The 14,759-nt window shown below is 43.5% G+C and overlaps 1 protein-coding gene and 1 long non-coding RNA gene across 2 annotated transcripts in view; both read right to left on the bottom strand.

Annotated features, from left to right (window-relative positions):
* Window positions 1–2,242: 2,242 nt before the first annotated feature.
* On the bottom strand, window positions 2,243–7,684 carry LOC132536167 (apomucin-like). Its single transcript, XM_060183791.1, has 3 exons — window positions 7,488–7,684; window positions 2,491–2,522; window positions 2,243–2,403 (listed from the first exon to the last, which is right to left on the bottom strand). The coding sequence occupies exons 1-3, from the start codon at window positions 7,600–7,602 to the stop codon at window positions 2,251–2,253; spliced, it is 300 nt and encodes a 99-aa protein (XP_060039774.1). The 5' UTR covers window positions 7,603–7,684; the 3' UTR covers window positions 2,243–2,250.
* A 432-nt stretch (window positions 7,685–8,116) lies between these two features.
* The window catches only part of LOC132536168 (uncharacterized), a 94,416-nt gene continuing 87,773 nt past the window's right edge, over window positions 8,117–14,759 (bottom strand). The window contains exons 6-7 of the long non-coding RNA XR_009547836.1: window positions 13,596–13,700; window positions 8,117–8,233 (exon numbers count right to left, since the gene is read on the bottom strand). This is a non-coding gene — a long non-coding RNA (uncharacterized LOC132536168). The remainder of the gene's footprint in view (window positions 8,234–13,595; window positions 13,701–14,759) is intronic.

Below are 14,759 nucleotides of genomic sequence, written 5' to 3' on the forward strand. Positions count from 1 at the left end.
AAACTAAAAATTAGGAAGGGTAGATGACAATTTCAGTGTGATAGATAAGTTGTCAATTTAAAATCCAAGGGGTTTTATTTTTAATTTTTAAAAATATTTATTTATGTATTCTCTTTTGCTGCCCTTGTTTTTTGTTGTTATTATTATTGTTGTTGTTACAGATGTCATAGTTGTTGGATAGGACAGAGAGAAAGGGAGAGAGGAGGGGAAGACAGAGAGGGGGAGAGAAAGATAGACACCTACAGATCTGCTTCATTGCCTGTGGAGCGACTCCCCTGCAGGTGGGGAGCTGGGGGCACAAACCAGGATCCTTAAGCTGGTCCTTGGGTTTTGCTCCGCTTCCGCTTCACTCACTGTGCTACTGCCCGACTCCCCATTCTTAATGTTTTTTTTTTCACAGTTAAAAAAATTTTTTTTTGCCTCCAGGCTGGGTGCTGGCACTACATATCCACTGCTCCTGGTGGCTATTTTTTCCATTTTCCATTTTTATTTTTTATTATTGATTTTCCCATTTTTTGTCCTTGTTTTACTGTTGTTGTAGTTATTATTGTTGTTGTTGATGATCTCGTCATTGTTGGATAGGACAGAGAGAAATGGAGAGAGGAGGGAAGACAGAGAGGGGGACAGAAAGAGAGACACCTGCAGACCTGCTTCACCGCCTGTGAAGCGACTCTCCTGTAGGTGGGGAGCCGGAGGCTGGAACAGGAATCCTTCTGCCAGTCCTTGCACTTTGGGCCATGTGTGCTTAACCCACTGCGCTACCGCCCGACACCCACTCTTTTTTTTTCTTTATATGCTATTATTTTTCATTTAATTTGTTTGTTGATTACTAGAATACTGTTTAGTTCTCGCTGATACTGCTGCTGGGAACTGAACCTGGAACTTTGGAGCCTCAGGAGTGAAAGTCTTTTAGCAAAACCACTTAACTGTCTTCCCAGCTCCACCACATATCTTTTAGATGTTTTGATAGTATCAAGAGTTAAACTATAGTGGTATCAACTTGAGAATCATCTGTTTTTTAGGATTGCTTGATAGTGGTCCTTAAAAAATTAAATGTTTTCCCTCACAACTATATGCTTTCAATATTAATTAATTAATTAGAAGATTATATTACCTTTATACAACATGTTAAATTATATTTCTCCTCTAAGAAATGTAAAATACAGGTGGGGTAGATGGCTTAATGGTTATGTAAAGAGACTCTCATGTCTGAGACACTAAAGTACCAGGTTAAATCTCCTGCAGCAGTATCATCCAGAACTGAGCAGTGCTCTGGTAAAAAAAAATGGGAAGAAAGAAAAAAATATATATATATATGGAAAATACTTTGTAAAACTCAGATTATACTTTGATACAATAAAGGAATCTGATTTTAACTGCAAAAAAAAAAAAAACATGAAACAACTTTCCAAGATGACAAATCAGTTGTCAGAATCCAATCCTGAAGATGTTGTGCTGTTATTTACATAACATGAGGTTCTGGTCTCTCTGGGTTTTCTTCTCTGATCTCTGATAATTGGGCCACCTATTTCCTCTAGTCACAACCACAGATTTCCAGCTCACAGATCTGAATGTCATAAAGCATGTCTTTTTGGGACACTGGCTCAGAACCTCCATGCCCGGTACTTAGTGACCAACCCTACTGGTGCCCTTTGAGGTGAGCCACAGAAGAAGAGAGGGAGAGAGAAAGAGACACCAGCAGCACAGCTCCACCACTTGTGCAGGTGGGAACAGGGTCTTGAGCCCAGTAAACAGAGCATCTATTAGCATCTCTTAGGATGGTAAACGTCACATAAGCACCGCGTACAAGTAGCTCAATAAATATCTCCTAGGTATGCAAAAGTAAACTAGGCCCTTCAGTTCAAACATGCTGGTTTAATATTTCTAATTTTTTATTACTTTTATTTATTGGATAGAGGCAGCTAGAAGTCGAGAGGGTAAGGAGAGGTAGAGAGGGAAAGAGACAGAGACACAAAGCTTTCCCCTGCAGGTGGGGGATGGGGACTTGAACCACATCCTTGCACCTTGTAACATGTGCGCTCAACCAAGTGTGTCACCACCAGCCCCCTCCTTTTTCTGTTTTACCAAAGAACTGTTCAGTTCTGGCTTATGTTGGTGTGGGGTTTTGAACCTGGGACCTAGGAGCCTCAGGAATAAGTCTTTTTGCTGAACCATTATGCTATATGACCCTCTGAAGTTTTTATTAATATTTTTTAAACATGCTGGTATGACTCACCATAGTGTCCAATGTCACAGCAGGTATGTATCACTAGATGAGAAGGTGACCACCTTCTCTCCGGCTCCACATGTGGGTGGGGCGGGGCACTCCCGGGGTCTGCAGTCCACAGACCTGGCAGCCATGCAGGTGCACTGGTGGCAGTTGGCCGTCCATGTGTCTCCAGGCTATGGGTCATGTCAGGTGGACACATGTTATTCAAGTGAGGGGTGACAGCAAGTGTGGACTCAAGCAAAGAGAAATGGGATACTCACCACTTTTTCTTCTCCCAGTGGACCACGGCACACTGTTAATATGAAGTTAATAAAATGGAGGTTACATCTGGCAACATGCAACAGGTTATTTGTGGATAATGATCAGGCAGCGATAGTGGCCAATGGCCTTGGCTTTCAGAGTCCCTGAGTATGTGCTCCCACAGGTGCATAAATGACACCCATCTACCAGGAAGAAACCATCCTAGTCAGCATGCATGAGCACATGTCTTATTTTAATTAATTTTCTTTTTATTTTTACCTCCAGGGTTATTGCTAGGGCTCTCTGCCTGCACTACAAATCCACTGCTCCTAGTGGCCATTTTTATTTGATAGAACAGAGAGACTGGGAGTATGGATCAACCCATGTCAAGGCCCATGTTCAGCGGGGAAGCAATTACAGAAGCCAGACCTTCCACCCTCTGCAACCCACAAGGACCCTGGATCCATACTCCCAGAGAGATAGAGAGTGGGAAGGCTATCAGGGGAGGGGGTGGGATGTGGAGATTAGGTTATGGGAATTGTACCCCTCTTATTCTATGGTTTTGTTAATGTCTCCTTTCTTAAATAAATAAAAAATAAAAAAAAGAACAGAGAGACTGAGAGGAGAGGAAGAGACCAGCAGACCTGCCTCACTGCTTGTGAAGCTTCCCCCCTGCAAGTGGGGAGCCAGGGGTTAAATCCCAGATCCTTCACTGGGTTCTTATACTTAGTACTATGTGCACTTAACCAGGTGTACTACTGCCCAGGCCCCTTTATTATTTTCCTTTATCTTTTTAAAAATCAGTTTTAAAAATATTTTTATTATTGAATAGAGACAGAGAAATTGAGGGGAGGGAGAGATAAAAAGGGAGAGAGAGATAGAGAGGCACCTGCAGTACTGGCAAAGCTTTCCCCATGCAGGTGGGGACCAGATCCATGTAAATTATAATGTGTGTGCTTAACCAGGTGCACCAACACCTGGCCCCTCATGTCTTATTTTTATACTTCCTTTTTTTCCACTTTATTTATTTATTTACTATTGGACAGAGAAAAAATGAGAAGGGAGAGGGAAGGAGATAGAGAGAGACAGAGACAGAGAGACACCTGCAGCCCTGCTTCACCACTTGTGAAGCTTCCCCCCTGCAGGTGGGGACCAGGGGCTTGGAGCCAGATCATTGTGCACTGTAATGTGTGTTTAACCAGGCGCACCACTGCCTGGCCCCCATGTCTTATTCTATAATTTTAAGTAAAGGGTAATTCTTGGTTGCTTCTGGGAGTGGTCACTAGATCTTCTAGCTACCACTTTTTACTGTTTTACAATCCAAATTCTGCCTCTGTAAACCTACAGGTCACCCAAGACTTCTTAAGGATCAGTTCCAAGGGCTTTCTCAGTTTTCAAATTCTGGGCAAGCAGTGAATTTTAAACACTTATGTTGAAACTGTCCTCTTTAGGGGGCCAGGCAGTGGTCCACCTGGTTAAGCGCACACACTACTGTGTGCAAGGACCTGGGTTCAAGGCCCTGGTCTCCACCTGCAGGGAAAAGCTTTGTGAATGGTAAAGCAGGGCTGCAGGTGTCTGTCTTTTCTAACTAAATTCTGACCATACAAATGTGTCTTGCTACAATTCAGGGCTTAAAAAGGGGGGGGGATAAGTTACCTAGTTTTAAAAATATCACTGGGGGTCGGGCGGTGGCGCAGCGGGTTAAGCGCATGTGGCGCAATGCGCAGGGACCGGCGTAAGGATCCCGGTTCGAGCCCCCGGCTCCCCACCTGCAGGGGAGTCGCTTCACAGGCGGTGAAGCAGGTCTGCAGGTGTCTATCTTTCTCTCCCCTTCTCTGTCTTCCCCTCCTCTCTCCATTTCTCTCTGTCCTATCCAACAACGAATTGCATCAACAAGGGCAATAATAATAACCACAACGAAGCTACAACAAGGGCAACAAAAGGCGGGAAAAAAAATGGCCTCCAGGAGTGGTGGATTCATGGTGCAGGCACCGAGCCCAGCAATAACCCTGGAGGAGGAAAAAAATATATATATACATCACTGAGATTTTTTTCAAGATTTTTGTCGATAGCATCTGATTTCATGAAGCAGTAGTTAAGCTGTATTTTCACTCAAGTCATGAAACCCACTTCTTTTGTCTGACTAGAAAACATAGGACTATAGATAACCCTGCTCATTTCTAGCTGATGGTGGTGTGGGGGATTGAACCTGGGACCTGTGAGCCTCAAGCATGAGTCTCTTGGTATAGCCATTATGCCATCTACCCCTGTCCACTTTTTCTTTTTTTACACCTTTTTTTTCGAAATTAAAAAAAATTATTTATTTCCTTTTGTTGCCCTTGCTGTAGGACATATATATATATATATATATATATATATATATATATATATATATATATATATATAATAAATATAATATATATATATATTTCCTCTGCTAGCAGATAGATAAGGAGAAATTGAGAGAGATGGGGAGATAGAGAGTGAGACAGACCAAGAGTCACCTGCAGACCTGCTTCACCACTCGTGAAGCTTCCCCTGCAGGTGGGGTCCTTGTTCATAGCAACATATGCACTCTACCACAGGCACCATCACCCAGCCCCTGAATACTGACTCTCTATCCTAGCATCCACAGCTCAGATTCCTGGAGTATACAGAGGTCAGAAGCAGCTCTAATAGCAATGGTAACTGAGTCTTAAGTATAGATGGCAGTCCTGTGGTTACAGTGACATATGTATTAATGAAGGGGACCTCAAGGGACAGATACAGAGGGCACAGTATCCCTGTAGCACCCGAGATGGCAGGAATAAACTAGGACCTCAGGTCCACAGGTGAGATGCTCCACCTACCACGCCCACTCCTGGACCACAGCCCTGTTTTAAGGAGAGGCTTCCCATGTTACATCCTTGATACTCTCACTTTCTGGGAGGGGCATTAACAGACTTTGTGTCTTCAGGTGTGCTGCCCCTTAGAGCTGCTCAGGTCAGAGAATGGATAGGGAGAACCTGGGGAGTATAGACACTCCCTGGAGCACCACTGCCAGAACATGTTTCCCAAGCCAGTGGGGAAGAAAGGAAAGAATGGGGGAGTCTGGCAGTAGTGCAGCAGGTTAAGCACAGGTGGTACAAAGCTCAAGGATTAGTGTCAGGATCCCTGTTCCAGCCCCCAGCTCCCCACCTGCTGGGGTGTCCCTTCCCAGGAGGTGAAGCAGGTCTGCAGGAGTCTATCTTTCCCTCCCCCTCTGTCTTCCCCTCCTCTCTCCATTTCTCTCTGTCCTATCTAACAACGATGATATCAACAACAATAGTAACTACAACAATAAAAAACAAGGACAACAAAGGGAAAATAAATGAATAAATAAAATTGTTAAAAAAGTAAAGAATGCACAGGAAATGGGAGTGGCAACAGGTATGGGCATGGCTTAGAAAGAGGGTGGAGGCAGGGCTTGGGAGTTGATAAGGCTCTGTTACAGGCCCTTTCTAGCTCTGCTAACATGGGGCCCTCAACATATCAGTAACTTACTCCCACACTCATTTCTCGATCTCTCTCTCTCTCTTTCTTTCTCTCTCTCTCTCTTTCTCTCCACACATGTACTCTAAAATGTCTGTTCTCAATTTTCCTGAATAAAGCTTGAAATTTCAGGAGTTGGGCAGTAGCACAGTGGGTTAAGGACACGTGACGCCAAGTGCAAGGTCCAGCGTAAGGATCCCAGTTCCAGTCTCGGTTCCCCATCTGCACGGGAGTCACTTCACAAGCAGTGAAGCAGGTCTGCAGGTGTCTCTCTCCCCCCTCTCTGTCTTCCCCTCCTCTCCCCATTTCTCTCTGTCCTATCCAACAATAATTACATCAATAAAAAATACAACAATAAAACAACAAGGGCAATAAAAGGGAATAAAAATATAAATATTTTTTTTAAAAAGCCTGAAATTTCTAATTCTTGGTTGAGTTTATGTGTGACAAATCTACACTCATGTAGGTAACAAACTTGGCTATACTCCACCATCACTGAGTAGCAGTGGAAAGGCCAGAAGTGATTAATTGTTTGAAATAGGTGAAAAAAAAAAAAACAGTGATAAGGAGTATGTCATGGACCTACATATTGTAATCTTAATAGATTGTAACCACCATTAATCACAAATGAAAAGGGGAAATAAAGCCTGCAGTATTGATAACACAGTGAACCAAGCTACTAAGTGAGGTCTGTGCTACATCTTATTATTATTAAGCATAAAACAGAGTGGATAGTACATTCTACTTATGGAAGAATAACTGAGTCACATTTAATAATCATTGCTTTTGCACTGCAAGTTCCAGAGGCAGAGTGTGGTTGGATGTATGTGCTATACACAGATTGTTCCTATAGCCACTGGAGTGAGGAGGGTAGGGGCTGAGAACAGGACTGGAGACTAGACAGCCTAAGCTTCAGTCCTCATTAAACCTAAAAATATTATTTCTCGAGAATTCCATTTGAAAGAGGGGGGAAACTAAAGAGCATGTATCACAAGGGTTAGGGTAAAAATAAACTTGTTATGTAGATAAATTATCTGCAAGCATTTAAAATAATTTCATTGTAATGTTGGGTTAAATAAGAACAACTAGCACAATTCTAAATAATATATTGATAAATTAAAAGACCAGAACCTGATGAGCCAGGTCGTGGTGCACCTGGTTGAGCACACATATTACAGTGCTCCAAGACCCAGGTTCAAACCTTTAGTCCATACCTGCAGTAGGGAAGCTTCAGGAGTGGTGAAGTAGAACTGCAGGTGTCTGTCTCTCTCCTCTATGGCCCTCTCCCATCTCAATTTCTTTCTGTTTCTAATAATGAAATTAAAAAAAAGACTAAACAGAACATGATGTATAAATGATGAATATATGATGACCTGACTTAGAATATGAAAGCTTCATTATTTTAAGAAGACTCAGGAAGCCATTAACAGCTCAAAATGGCCTGAAAATACCTAAGAGAGAATGTAAAGGGAAAAAAGACGTTTGTATATACTGTGTGTAGGCTTACCTGCTGGAGCTGTGTCAGCAGAGGATCCCTGAGGAAAAACTCTTGTGGTTGTGACAATGCCCACCGAGGAAGCAGTAGTGCCCAGCAGGGTAGAAGAGAATCCAGTGGTGCCCATGGGTACACCAAGGAGGTTGAAGTGGAATCAGATCCTATGACAGATGAGTCTGTGGATTCAGATCCTTCCTTAGACTGGCTTGAAGTCTGAGAGACAACAGAAGATGGTCCAGTGGTGCCAGAGCCCTGGATTGATGGAGCCGTGGTCTGGCGCCCTGCTCCTGCTGTTCCAGCCCCAGTGGATCCACTGCTACTGCCTGCTGAGCCAGGCTGGGTGGTCCTGGAGTCTTGCACGGATTACCCTGTGGTTCCTGCCTCCATGACAGATAGCCCAGTGGTTCTAGTCTGCACTGCAGCTGGTTGAGAGGTGCCAGGTCGATGGACAGATGAGCTTGTGGACTGACATCCTTACTGAGGCTTGCCTGAGGTCCCAGAGCTTTCTTCAGGTGGCCCTGTTTTTCCAGAGTCATTAGGTGCTGGTCCAGTGGTGCCAGAGCCCTGGGATGATGGAGCCTTGGTGTGTTGCCCTGCCACAGATGATCCAGACACAGTGGAGCCACTGGCACTGCCTGGAGAGCCTGGTAAAGTGGTCCTAGAGCCCTGATTGGACTGTCCTGCTGTGGTGCCCTCTTCTGTGCCTGTGGTCTCTTTCTCAGTTGGTGGAATGGGTGCTGTGGGAGCCCCTGTTCCTCCTGGTTAAGAAACAATGATGTCAGTGCATTGGAATCCTCTGAGCAGGTAATATTCCCACTCCTGGTCAGTACCAATGGCTGGGGGTACTGACACAGGTGTCACAATGAGTTCCATGAAGCTTTCTTTTCTTTGTCACGAGGCCAGGTGGTGGTGCACCTGGTTGGGCACATGTATTACAATGTGAAAGGACCCAGTTTGAGCCCCCAGTCCCCACCTGCAGGGGGAGAGCTTTGGGAGTGGTGAAGCAGTGCTGCAGGTGTCTCTCTGTCTCTCTCCCTCTCTATCACCCCCTTCCCTCTTGACTTCTGGTTGTCTCTACCCAATAAATAAAGATTAAAAGGGCAAAGGGTAGATAGCATAAGGGCTATGCAATCACTCTCATGCCTGAGGCTCCAATGACCCAAGTTCAATCCCCAGCCCCACTGTAAGCAAGAGCTGAATAATGCTCTGGTAAAAATTACATTAAAGAAATAAAATAAAAGGAAGGAAAATTCACTATTAATAAATAAATGCATTTTTAAATTTTTTAAAAAAAATATTAACTATCTGTAACTCTGATGTTTGACTCCTTCCATGAGGGCTTTGGGGTTTGTGCAGAAAATGACCTAAGAATAAACAAATATTTCTTGGAGCATCAAAAAAGTGCATAGTAAGAGAAGACTATCATAAGTAAGGCCAACACATTCTTGGTGTCTCTCCTACCTTGAAAGTAATTTGTACCTTGACAATTGTTCCTGATGTATGTTCAACTAAAAACATCTTTGATCTTCTTGTTCCTTTACATGTGGTTTTATCCATAAAATCTTTGCTGGAGTTCTGATCAGTGATACACTGGATAGTCTCCCATCTCGAGGTATCTGGGAACATCCCTCCAGACTTCCTCAGGCTAGCTATTTGTATGGGTGGGAACTCCTGGCATATGGCTAAGGTTCTCCATCTGAGTAGTAGCCATTGCTTCTTGCATTTAATAAGCAAAGTAAAACTTTGAAAGTCTGTGTTTGCATGGGACTACCTAGTTCGTTTCCAGATGGCACATATTCTAACAAAATTACAGATATTAAATACAGGCAAGGGCCTACATGTACCTAGTATAAGCAAGGGACAATTATATACCTCAAAGTAAAAGTGCTTAATAAATAGCCCTTTATGATTAGACTTAGATAGCATAAGCCTGGTATTCTAGTAGAATGTCCTAAAGAAGGCATCATAAATTCTCCAATCACATATTTATTATTTAGGCTTATACACCATCCTCTCCTACCCCTTACTTCACTTCTCTCAATCACTTTATGTAGTTGAGTATCAAATAACTCAAAAAGAATTTAAGTACGATATAGTCTTCCATCTTTTTAAATCTCTTCTGACAGAGCATCAGCATTATTGTTACCCTTAGGTTAATTTTAGAAGAGACACTATACAACTGGCCAAGAGATATACAGGCAAAAATTACACATCAAGTAAAGGACAAGTACTGTCCCTATGACAACCATTATTAGAATCATTAAAAAACGAGGGGGAGATAGCATAATGGTTACATAATCAGACTCTATGCCTGAGGCTCCAATGACCAAAGATCAACCCCCCATACCACCATAAGCCAAAACTGAGCACTGCTCTGGTATTAAAAAAAAAAAATCATTAATCAAGTAACTGAAGAAAAACTTGAGGCTAACTAAGACCTCACTAAAATCCTAGGTCTATTTCCTCCCCAACATGAGGCCCTATTCCATAAATCCAATACTGGTTTGGATACAACAAATTACACTCAACATGGGGAGAAAGTCTAATCTTATCAGATAAAGGGACTACAAATAAGGGCAAGAGACTAGCTCACTTATCTATGACCTTTTTGGCCACCATTAGGCCATGTTATCATCACCTGGAGTCCTAGACAGGGAATCCTTGAATACCCCATAGATTCTCCCCTAGACCTCTCTCTATTATCACTGGTCATATCTATTAGGAACAACATCATAAGCCCTTCTGTGGGCTTCTCAGGACCATACCTTCACTATGAACTACTCTCCAAAGGGAGGCTGGATTATCCTATTCTGCCACTCAAAGAAGACTGATTCTGAAGTGAGTGTATCCTAGAATGTTCTCAGATGTGATTATCAACTGTGAGCTAAGCCTGACAGGGACTTGGAGGTTGCAGAGGCTCTAGTGCTAAACATGAATAGATATGAGCCCCAGGTTAGCTCACTGAGGTAAACAGTTAATTGCATTTATATATTTTTTGTTAAATTTGCAAGCAACTCTCTACCCTAATCGTGATTTCTAGTACTACTCTCAACTCTGACACCATCTTTTCAGACAATATTGTTAGTCCACCTCCATGTTAGCTAATAAGCTCAAGCAAAGATTACTAAGACATAAGTTCCTAGGAACACTCCTAAAATAGACTTCCTAGCTCCCTTCTATCCTAAGCTCTGTACTTTCATCTGCATTATACTTACTTTATGGTTCCTGTTAACTAAACATTTTGTCCTGTTTTCCATCTTACTGCCTTTCAGCCACCAAATTGCAGGTGCTACTGTGATTCCATCCTGACTTCTCTGGGAAGATGATCTCACCAATGCTTCCCAGAACTTCACCTCTCCAGAGCCCTACTCTACTAGAACAGTCCAGGGGTAGAGACTGACAGACCAACACCTGCCGAGATAGCCTGAGGGTGCTTCTTCCGGAGCTATTGCTCTCTGGCTTGGAGAGATCTCAACTGGAGCCGATCTAGGCTGCTGCGTGGGAGAGGGATCAGGAAATCTTGCCACACTAACTTCGCAGGAGATACACTCTGGAAATCTTGGAGCCGGAAAACAATTTCCAAGTGTCTTTAATCAGAAGAGCAGCTGTTTTTATACTCTCCAAGTAGGGTGGAAACAGGATATGACATAGAGAGGGTGGAGTGAAAAGTGACTGGTGGAAGATCAGGGTGTGACAAGGAGAGACCTTCTAAGTGGTAATAGGTGTAGGGCTGACCTAGAAAGGAAGTGAAGGTAGGACCACAAAAATAATGGAGAAAAATATATATACATAGATAAAGATAGATCTTAGATAGACAGACAGACAGGCAGATGGTAAGTAGTAGAATCAGCCCATATCGGTAACTTTGGGAGACTGCAGTTTTCAGTGCAGGGAATGGGACACAGACCTCTGGTGGTTGAAACAGTATGGAATTATACCTCTATTATCATACAATTTTGTAAATAAGTATTAAGTTGACAATAAAAAAAGTCAGGATTTGGCGGTGGTGCACCTAGTTTAGCGCACATATTACTAAGCACAAGGCCCACGCAAGAATCAATGTCCTGGCAGTCGGGCTGTAGCACAGTGGGTTAAACGCAGGTGGTGCAGAGCCCAAGGACCTGCATAAGGATTCCAGTTCAAGCCCCCAGTTCCCTACCTTCAGGGGAGTCACTTCAAGGCAGTAAAACAGGTCTGCAGGTATCTCTCTCTCTCCCCCTCTGTCTTCCCCTCCTCTCTCCATTTCTCTCTGTCCTATCCAACAAGAATGACAACAATAATAACTACAAAAATAAAACAACAAGGGCAACAAAAGGGAATAAATAAATTAATTAAACTAAATTAAAGAATCCAGTTTCTAGCCCCCACTCTCCACCTGCAGGGGGGAATGCTTCACAAGTGGCAAGGCAGGTCTACAGGTGTCAATCTTTCTCCCTTTCTATATCCCCTAACCTCTCAATTTTTCTCACTCCTATTAAATAAAATGGGGGAGGGAATCTGTGTTTAGGGAAAAGGAGCTTTCCCATGTGTCTGCATCATCTCTTTGTCATAAATGACACGTTTACTGCTGGGATTCAGTGCCTGCACCACAAATCCCCACTGTGGATGTGCCTTGGTGAGAAAGGAGTAAGAGGCCCAGAGGTAGTCTGAGCACTAACTACTGTGCCAGGGCTGTGGGGCTCTTCACCCATTCACCATGGAATTAAGTGCCTTATGTATCTTGGGACTGAAAGTCTGGAGCTTTAATTCTAGTTCCATCTCTCTCTCCAGCCTGACACACTCTCTATTCTTTTGCAATTATCTTCTGGATATTTCTGAATGAATCCTGTTATGGTTGGCTTTTCTACCACAGCCTCTGTTTAGATGCTTAAAATAACTAGGTTCAACACTCAGAGTGATCTGATACAGTGCTAAACCCATCCACATGGAGGTGTAAAGATACAACTTACTATCCACAGGCACTACTATATGTATCATTTCATTAAAAAAAATACACACACCATGATGCCAACCTCACTTCCCTCGGCAGACAACTCTACCAATGTGTCCTGGAGCCCCAAATCCCCATATCCATGTTCCACCAGGGAAAGAGAGAGACAGGCTGGGAGTATGGATCCACCTGTCAATGCCCATGTCCAGCAGAGAAGCAATTACAGAAGCCAGACGTTCCACCTTCTGCACCCCAAAATGATCCTGGGCCCATACTCCAAGAGGAATAAAGAATAGGAAAACTTCCAAGAGAGGGGGTAGTTTGGAGATATCTGGTGTTGGGAATTGTGTGTGGAATTGTACCCCTCTTATCCAATGGACTTGACCTTCATAATTAAATCATTTTAAAAGGGAGAAAAATACACATAACATTGAGATTCACAGCTACAACATCCTTCTTATCTTACACACCTTCCAATGGCCATAGGCTCCCTGAATTACAGTTCATTTAAAAAAACTCTGTTTTCCAGTTTTAAGCACTTACTTAAGGAGAAAGACATCCTCTGGCAAAGCAACTCATCTCTCACACAAGCAGTGCTGGTTTAGAAGACCTCACACATCCAAGTTCAGTGTCACAAAGGCAAGCCTGAGGCTCTTCTTGCTGAGTTACTGCCAAGGCACAAGGACAACCCCACCCTAACCCCCTTTCAGCTGACCCCTTCACACTGTCCTCAGGATGTCAGTTGTGTCTTCTCACACCATCCAGTTGCATGCCTTGCTGCCTCTGCATTTGCTGCCTATGACTTCTGAGGGATAGCTCTTGCCCAAATGCCCAAATCCACCTCAGTCCTCAACCATCCACCTCAGTGTTCTTGTCGCCAAAAAGGAACCCACTGCCAGCAGCTTCTCTCCTCAAGGTGTAAGCTTTCTACTTTTCACAACACCTCAGTGCACATCTGCCACACGGCTGAGCGGTTTCCTCCCCTAGCAGACTAAGGTCCTGCTTTCAAGGGGTCAAATCTGGGAAAACAACAGTCCCTGCAGGGTTCTGGCAGGTTCACTGACCTCGCCAGTCACTGGAACGAATACTTAGGAGACAGCATTTCAAGTGCATGAATGAGCACCACCACATCTGCAAACTGGACAAAGCCAGGTTGTCTCTACCAGGCAGGGAGAAGCTTGTCTGCCTACCTTGTCTGCAGCATCTTCTCTGGGCTTGCTTCTCCCCAGCGCTGAGCTGGCCTGGCTAAGGATGCACTTCTGTCTCGAGGCCCTGCTGAACATGGTCACTGCGGGCTGTGGATTGAGGGAAAAGTTGTCTCTGGGTGAGGATGAGCATGAGCTGGGAGTGTGACCCACGCCAAGGGCAGTGGTGAATCTGCTCTGAGCCCAAGGGGCAGGACAGGGACAGGGGCTGCAGTTCTCCATTACCCTCACATGGAGAAGGGCCCATCTCCACCCAGCGCCCTGAATTTTATTAGGTGCGCTCTTCCTGCATAGTAGGAATAATGATGTTTAAGTGCAAGGACTCCAGGATTTTCTCTAAAGGCATTTATTTATTTTGACACCAGGATTACCACTAGGACTTGGTAACTTCATGAACGACGAATCCACAGCTGCTAGTGGTCTTATTTTAAAAAATTTATATTTACTTATTTTCAATTTTGTTGCCCTACTAGTGGTCATTTTTGTTTTATTTTTGATGTATATAGAGAGAAATTGAGAAAGGTGAGATGAAAACTCAACAAAAAGAACACAATAAAATGTGGTCAGAATATACAAGTAGGTGACTCTCTAGAGATACCCCTGGCCCACAGACATAGGCAGAAATGCTCCAGTTCACTCATCATCAGAAATGTGCAAATCAAAACCACTTTGAGATACCCCATCACACCTTTGATATGGACTCCATAAGTCAAACAACAGAAGGTAAGTGTTAGAGAGGATGTGGAGAGAGGGGAACTCTACTGCACTGCCTGTGGGATGCAAACTGGTGAACTAAGTATGGAGAATCCTTAAACAAATAAAAAAGGAAATACCACATGACACAGCAATTCCACTCTTAGGTATATACCCCAAAGACAGAAAAGCACTGGTTCAGAGGGATATGTGCACCCCCATGTTCACAGCTGCTTTAGTCACAATAGCAAAGACCTGGAAACAACCAAAATGTCCTTTTGACAGATGCCTAGATTAAAAAAAGAGTATCATGCAGTAATCAAAAAGGATATCCTTGTGTCCCTTGGGATAAAGTGGCTGAAACTGGAGAAGATGATGCTCAGTGAAGCAAGTTAGGAGTAAGGACAACTACAGAATGGTTTCACTCATACATGGGATATTGAGTCTAAATGTGTG

The sequence above is a fragment of the Erinaceus europaeus genome (assembly GCF_950295315.1).
Source record: "Erinaceus europaeus chromosome 6 unlocalized genomic scaffold, mEriEur2.1 SUPER_6_unloc_3, whole genome shotgun sequence".
NCBI lineage: Eukaryota > Metazoa > Chordata > Mammalia > Eulipotyphla > Erinaceidae > Erinaceus > Erinaceus europaeus.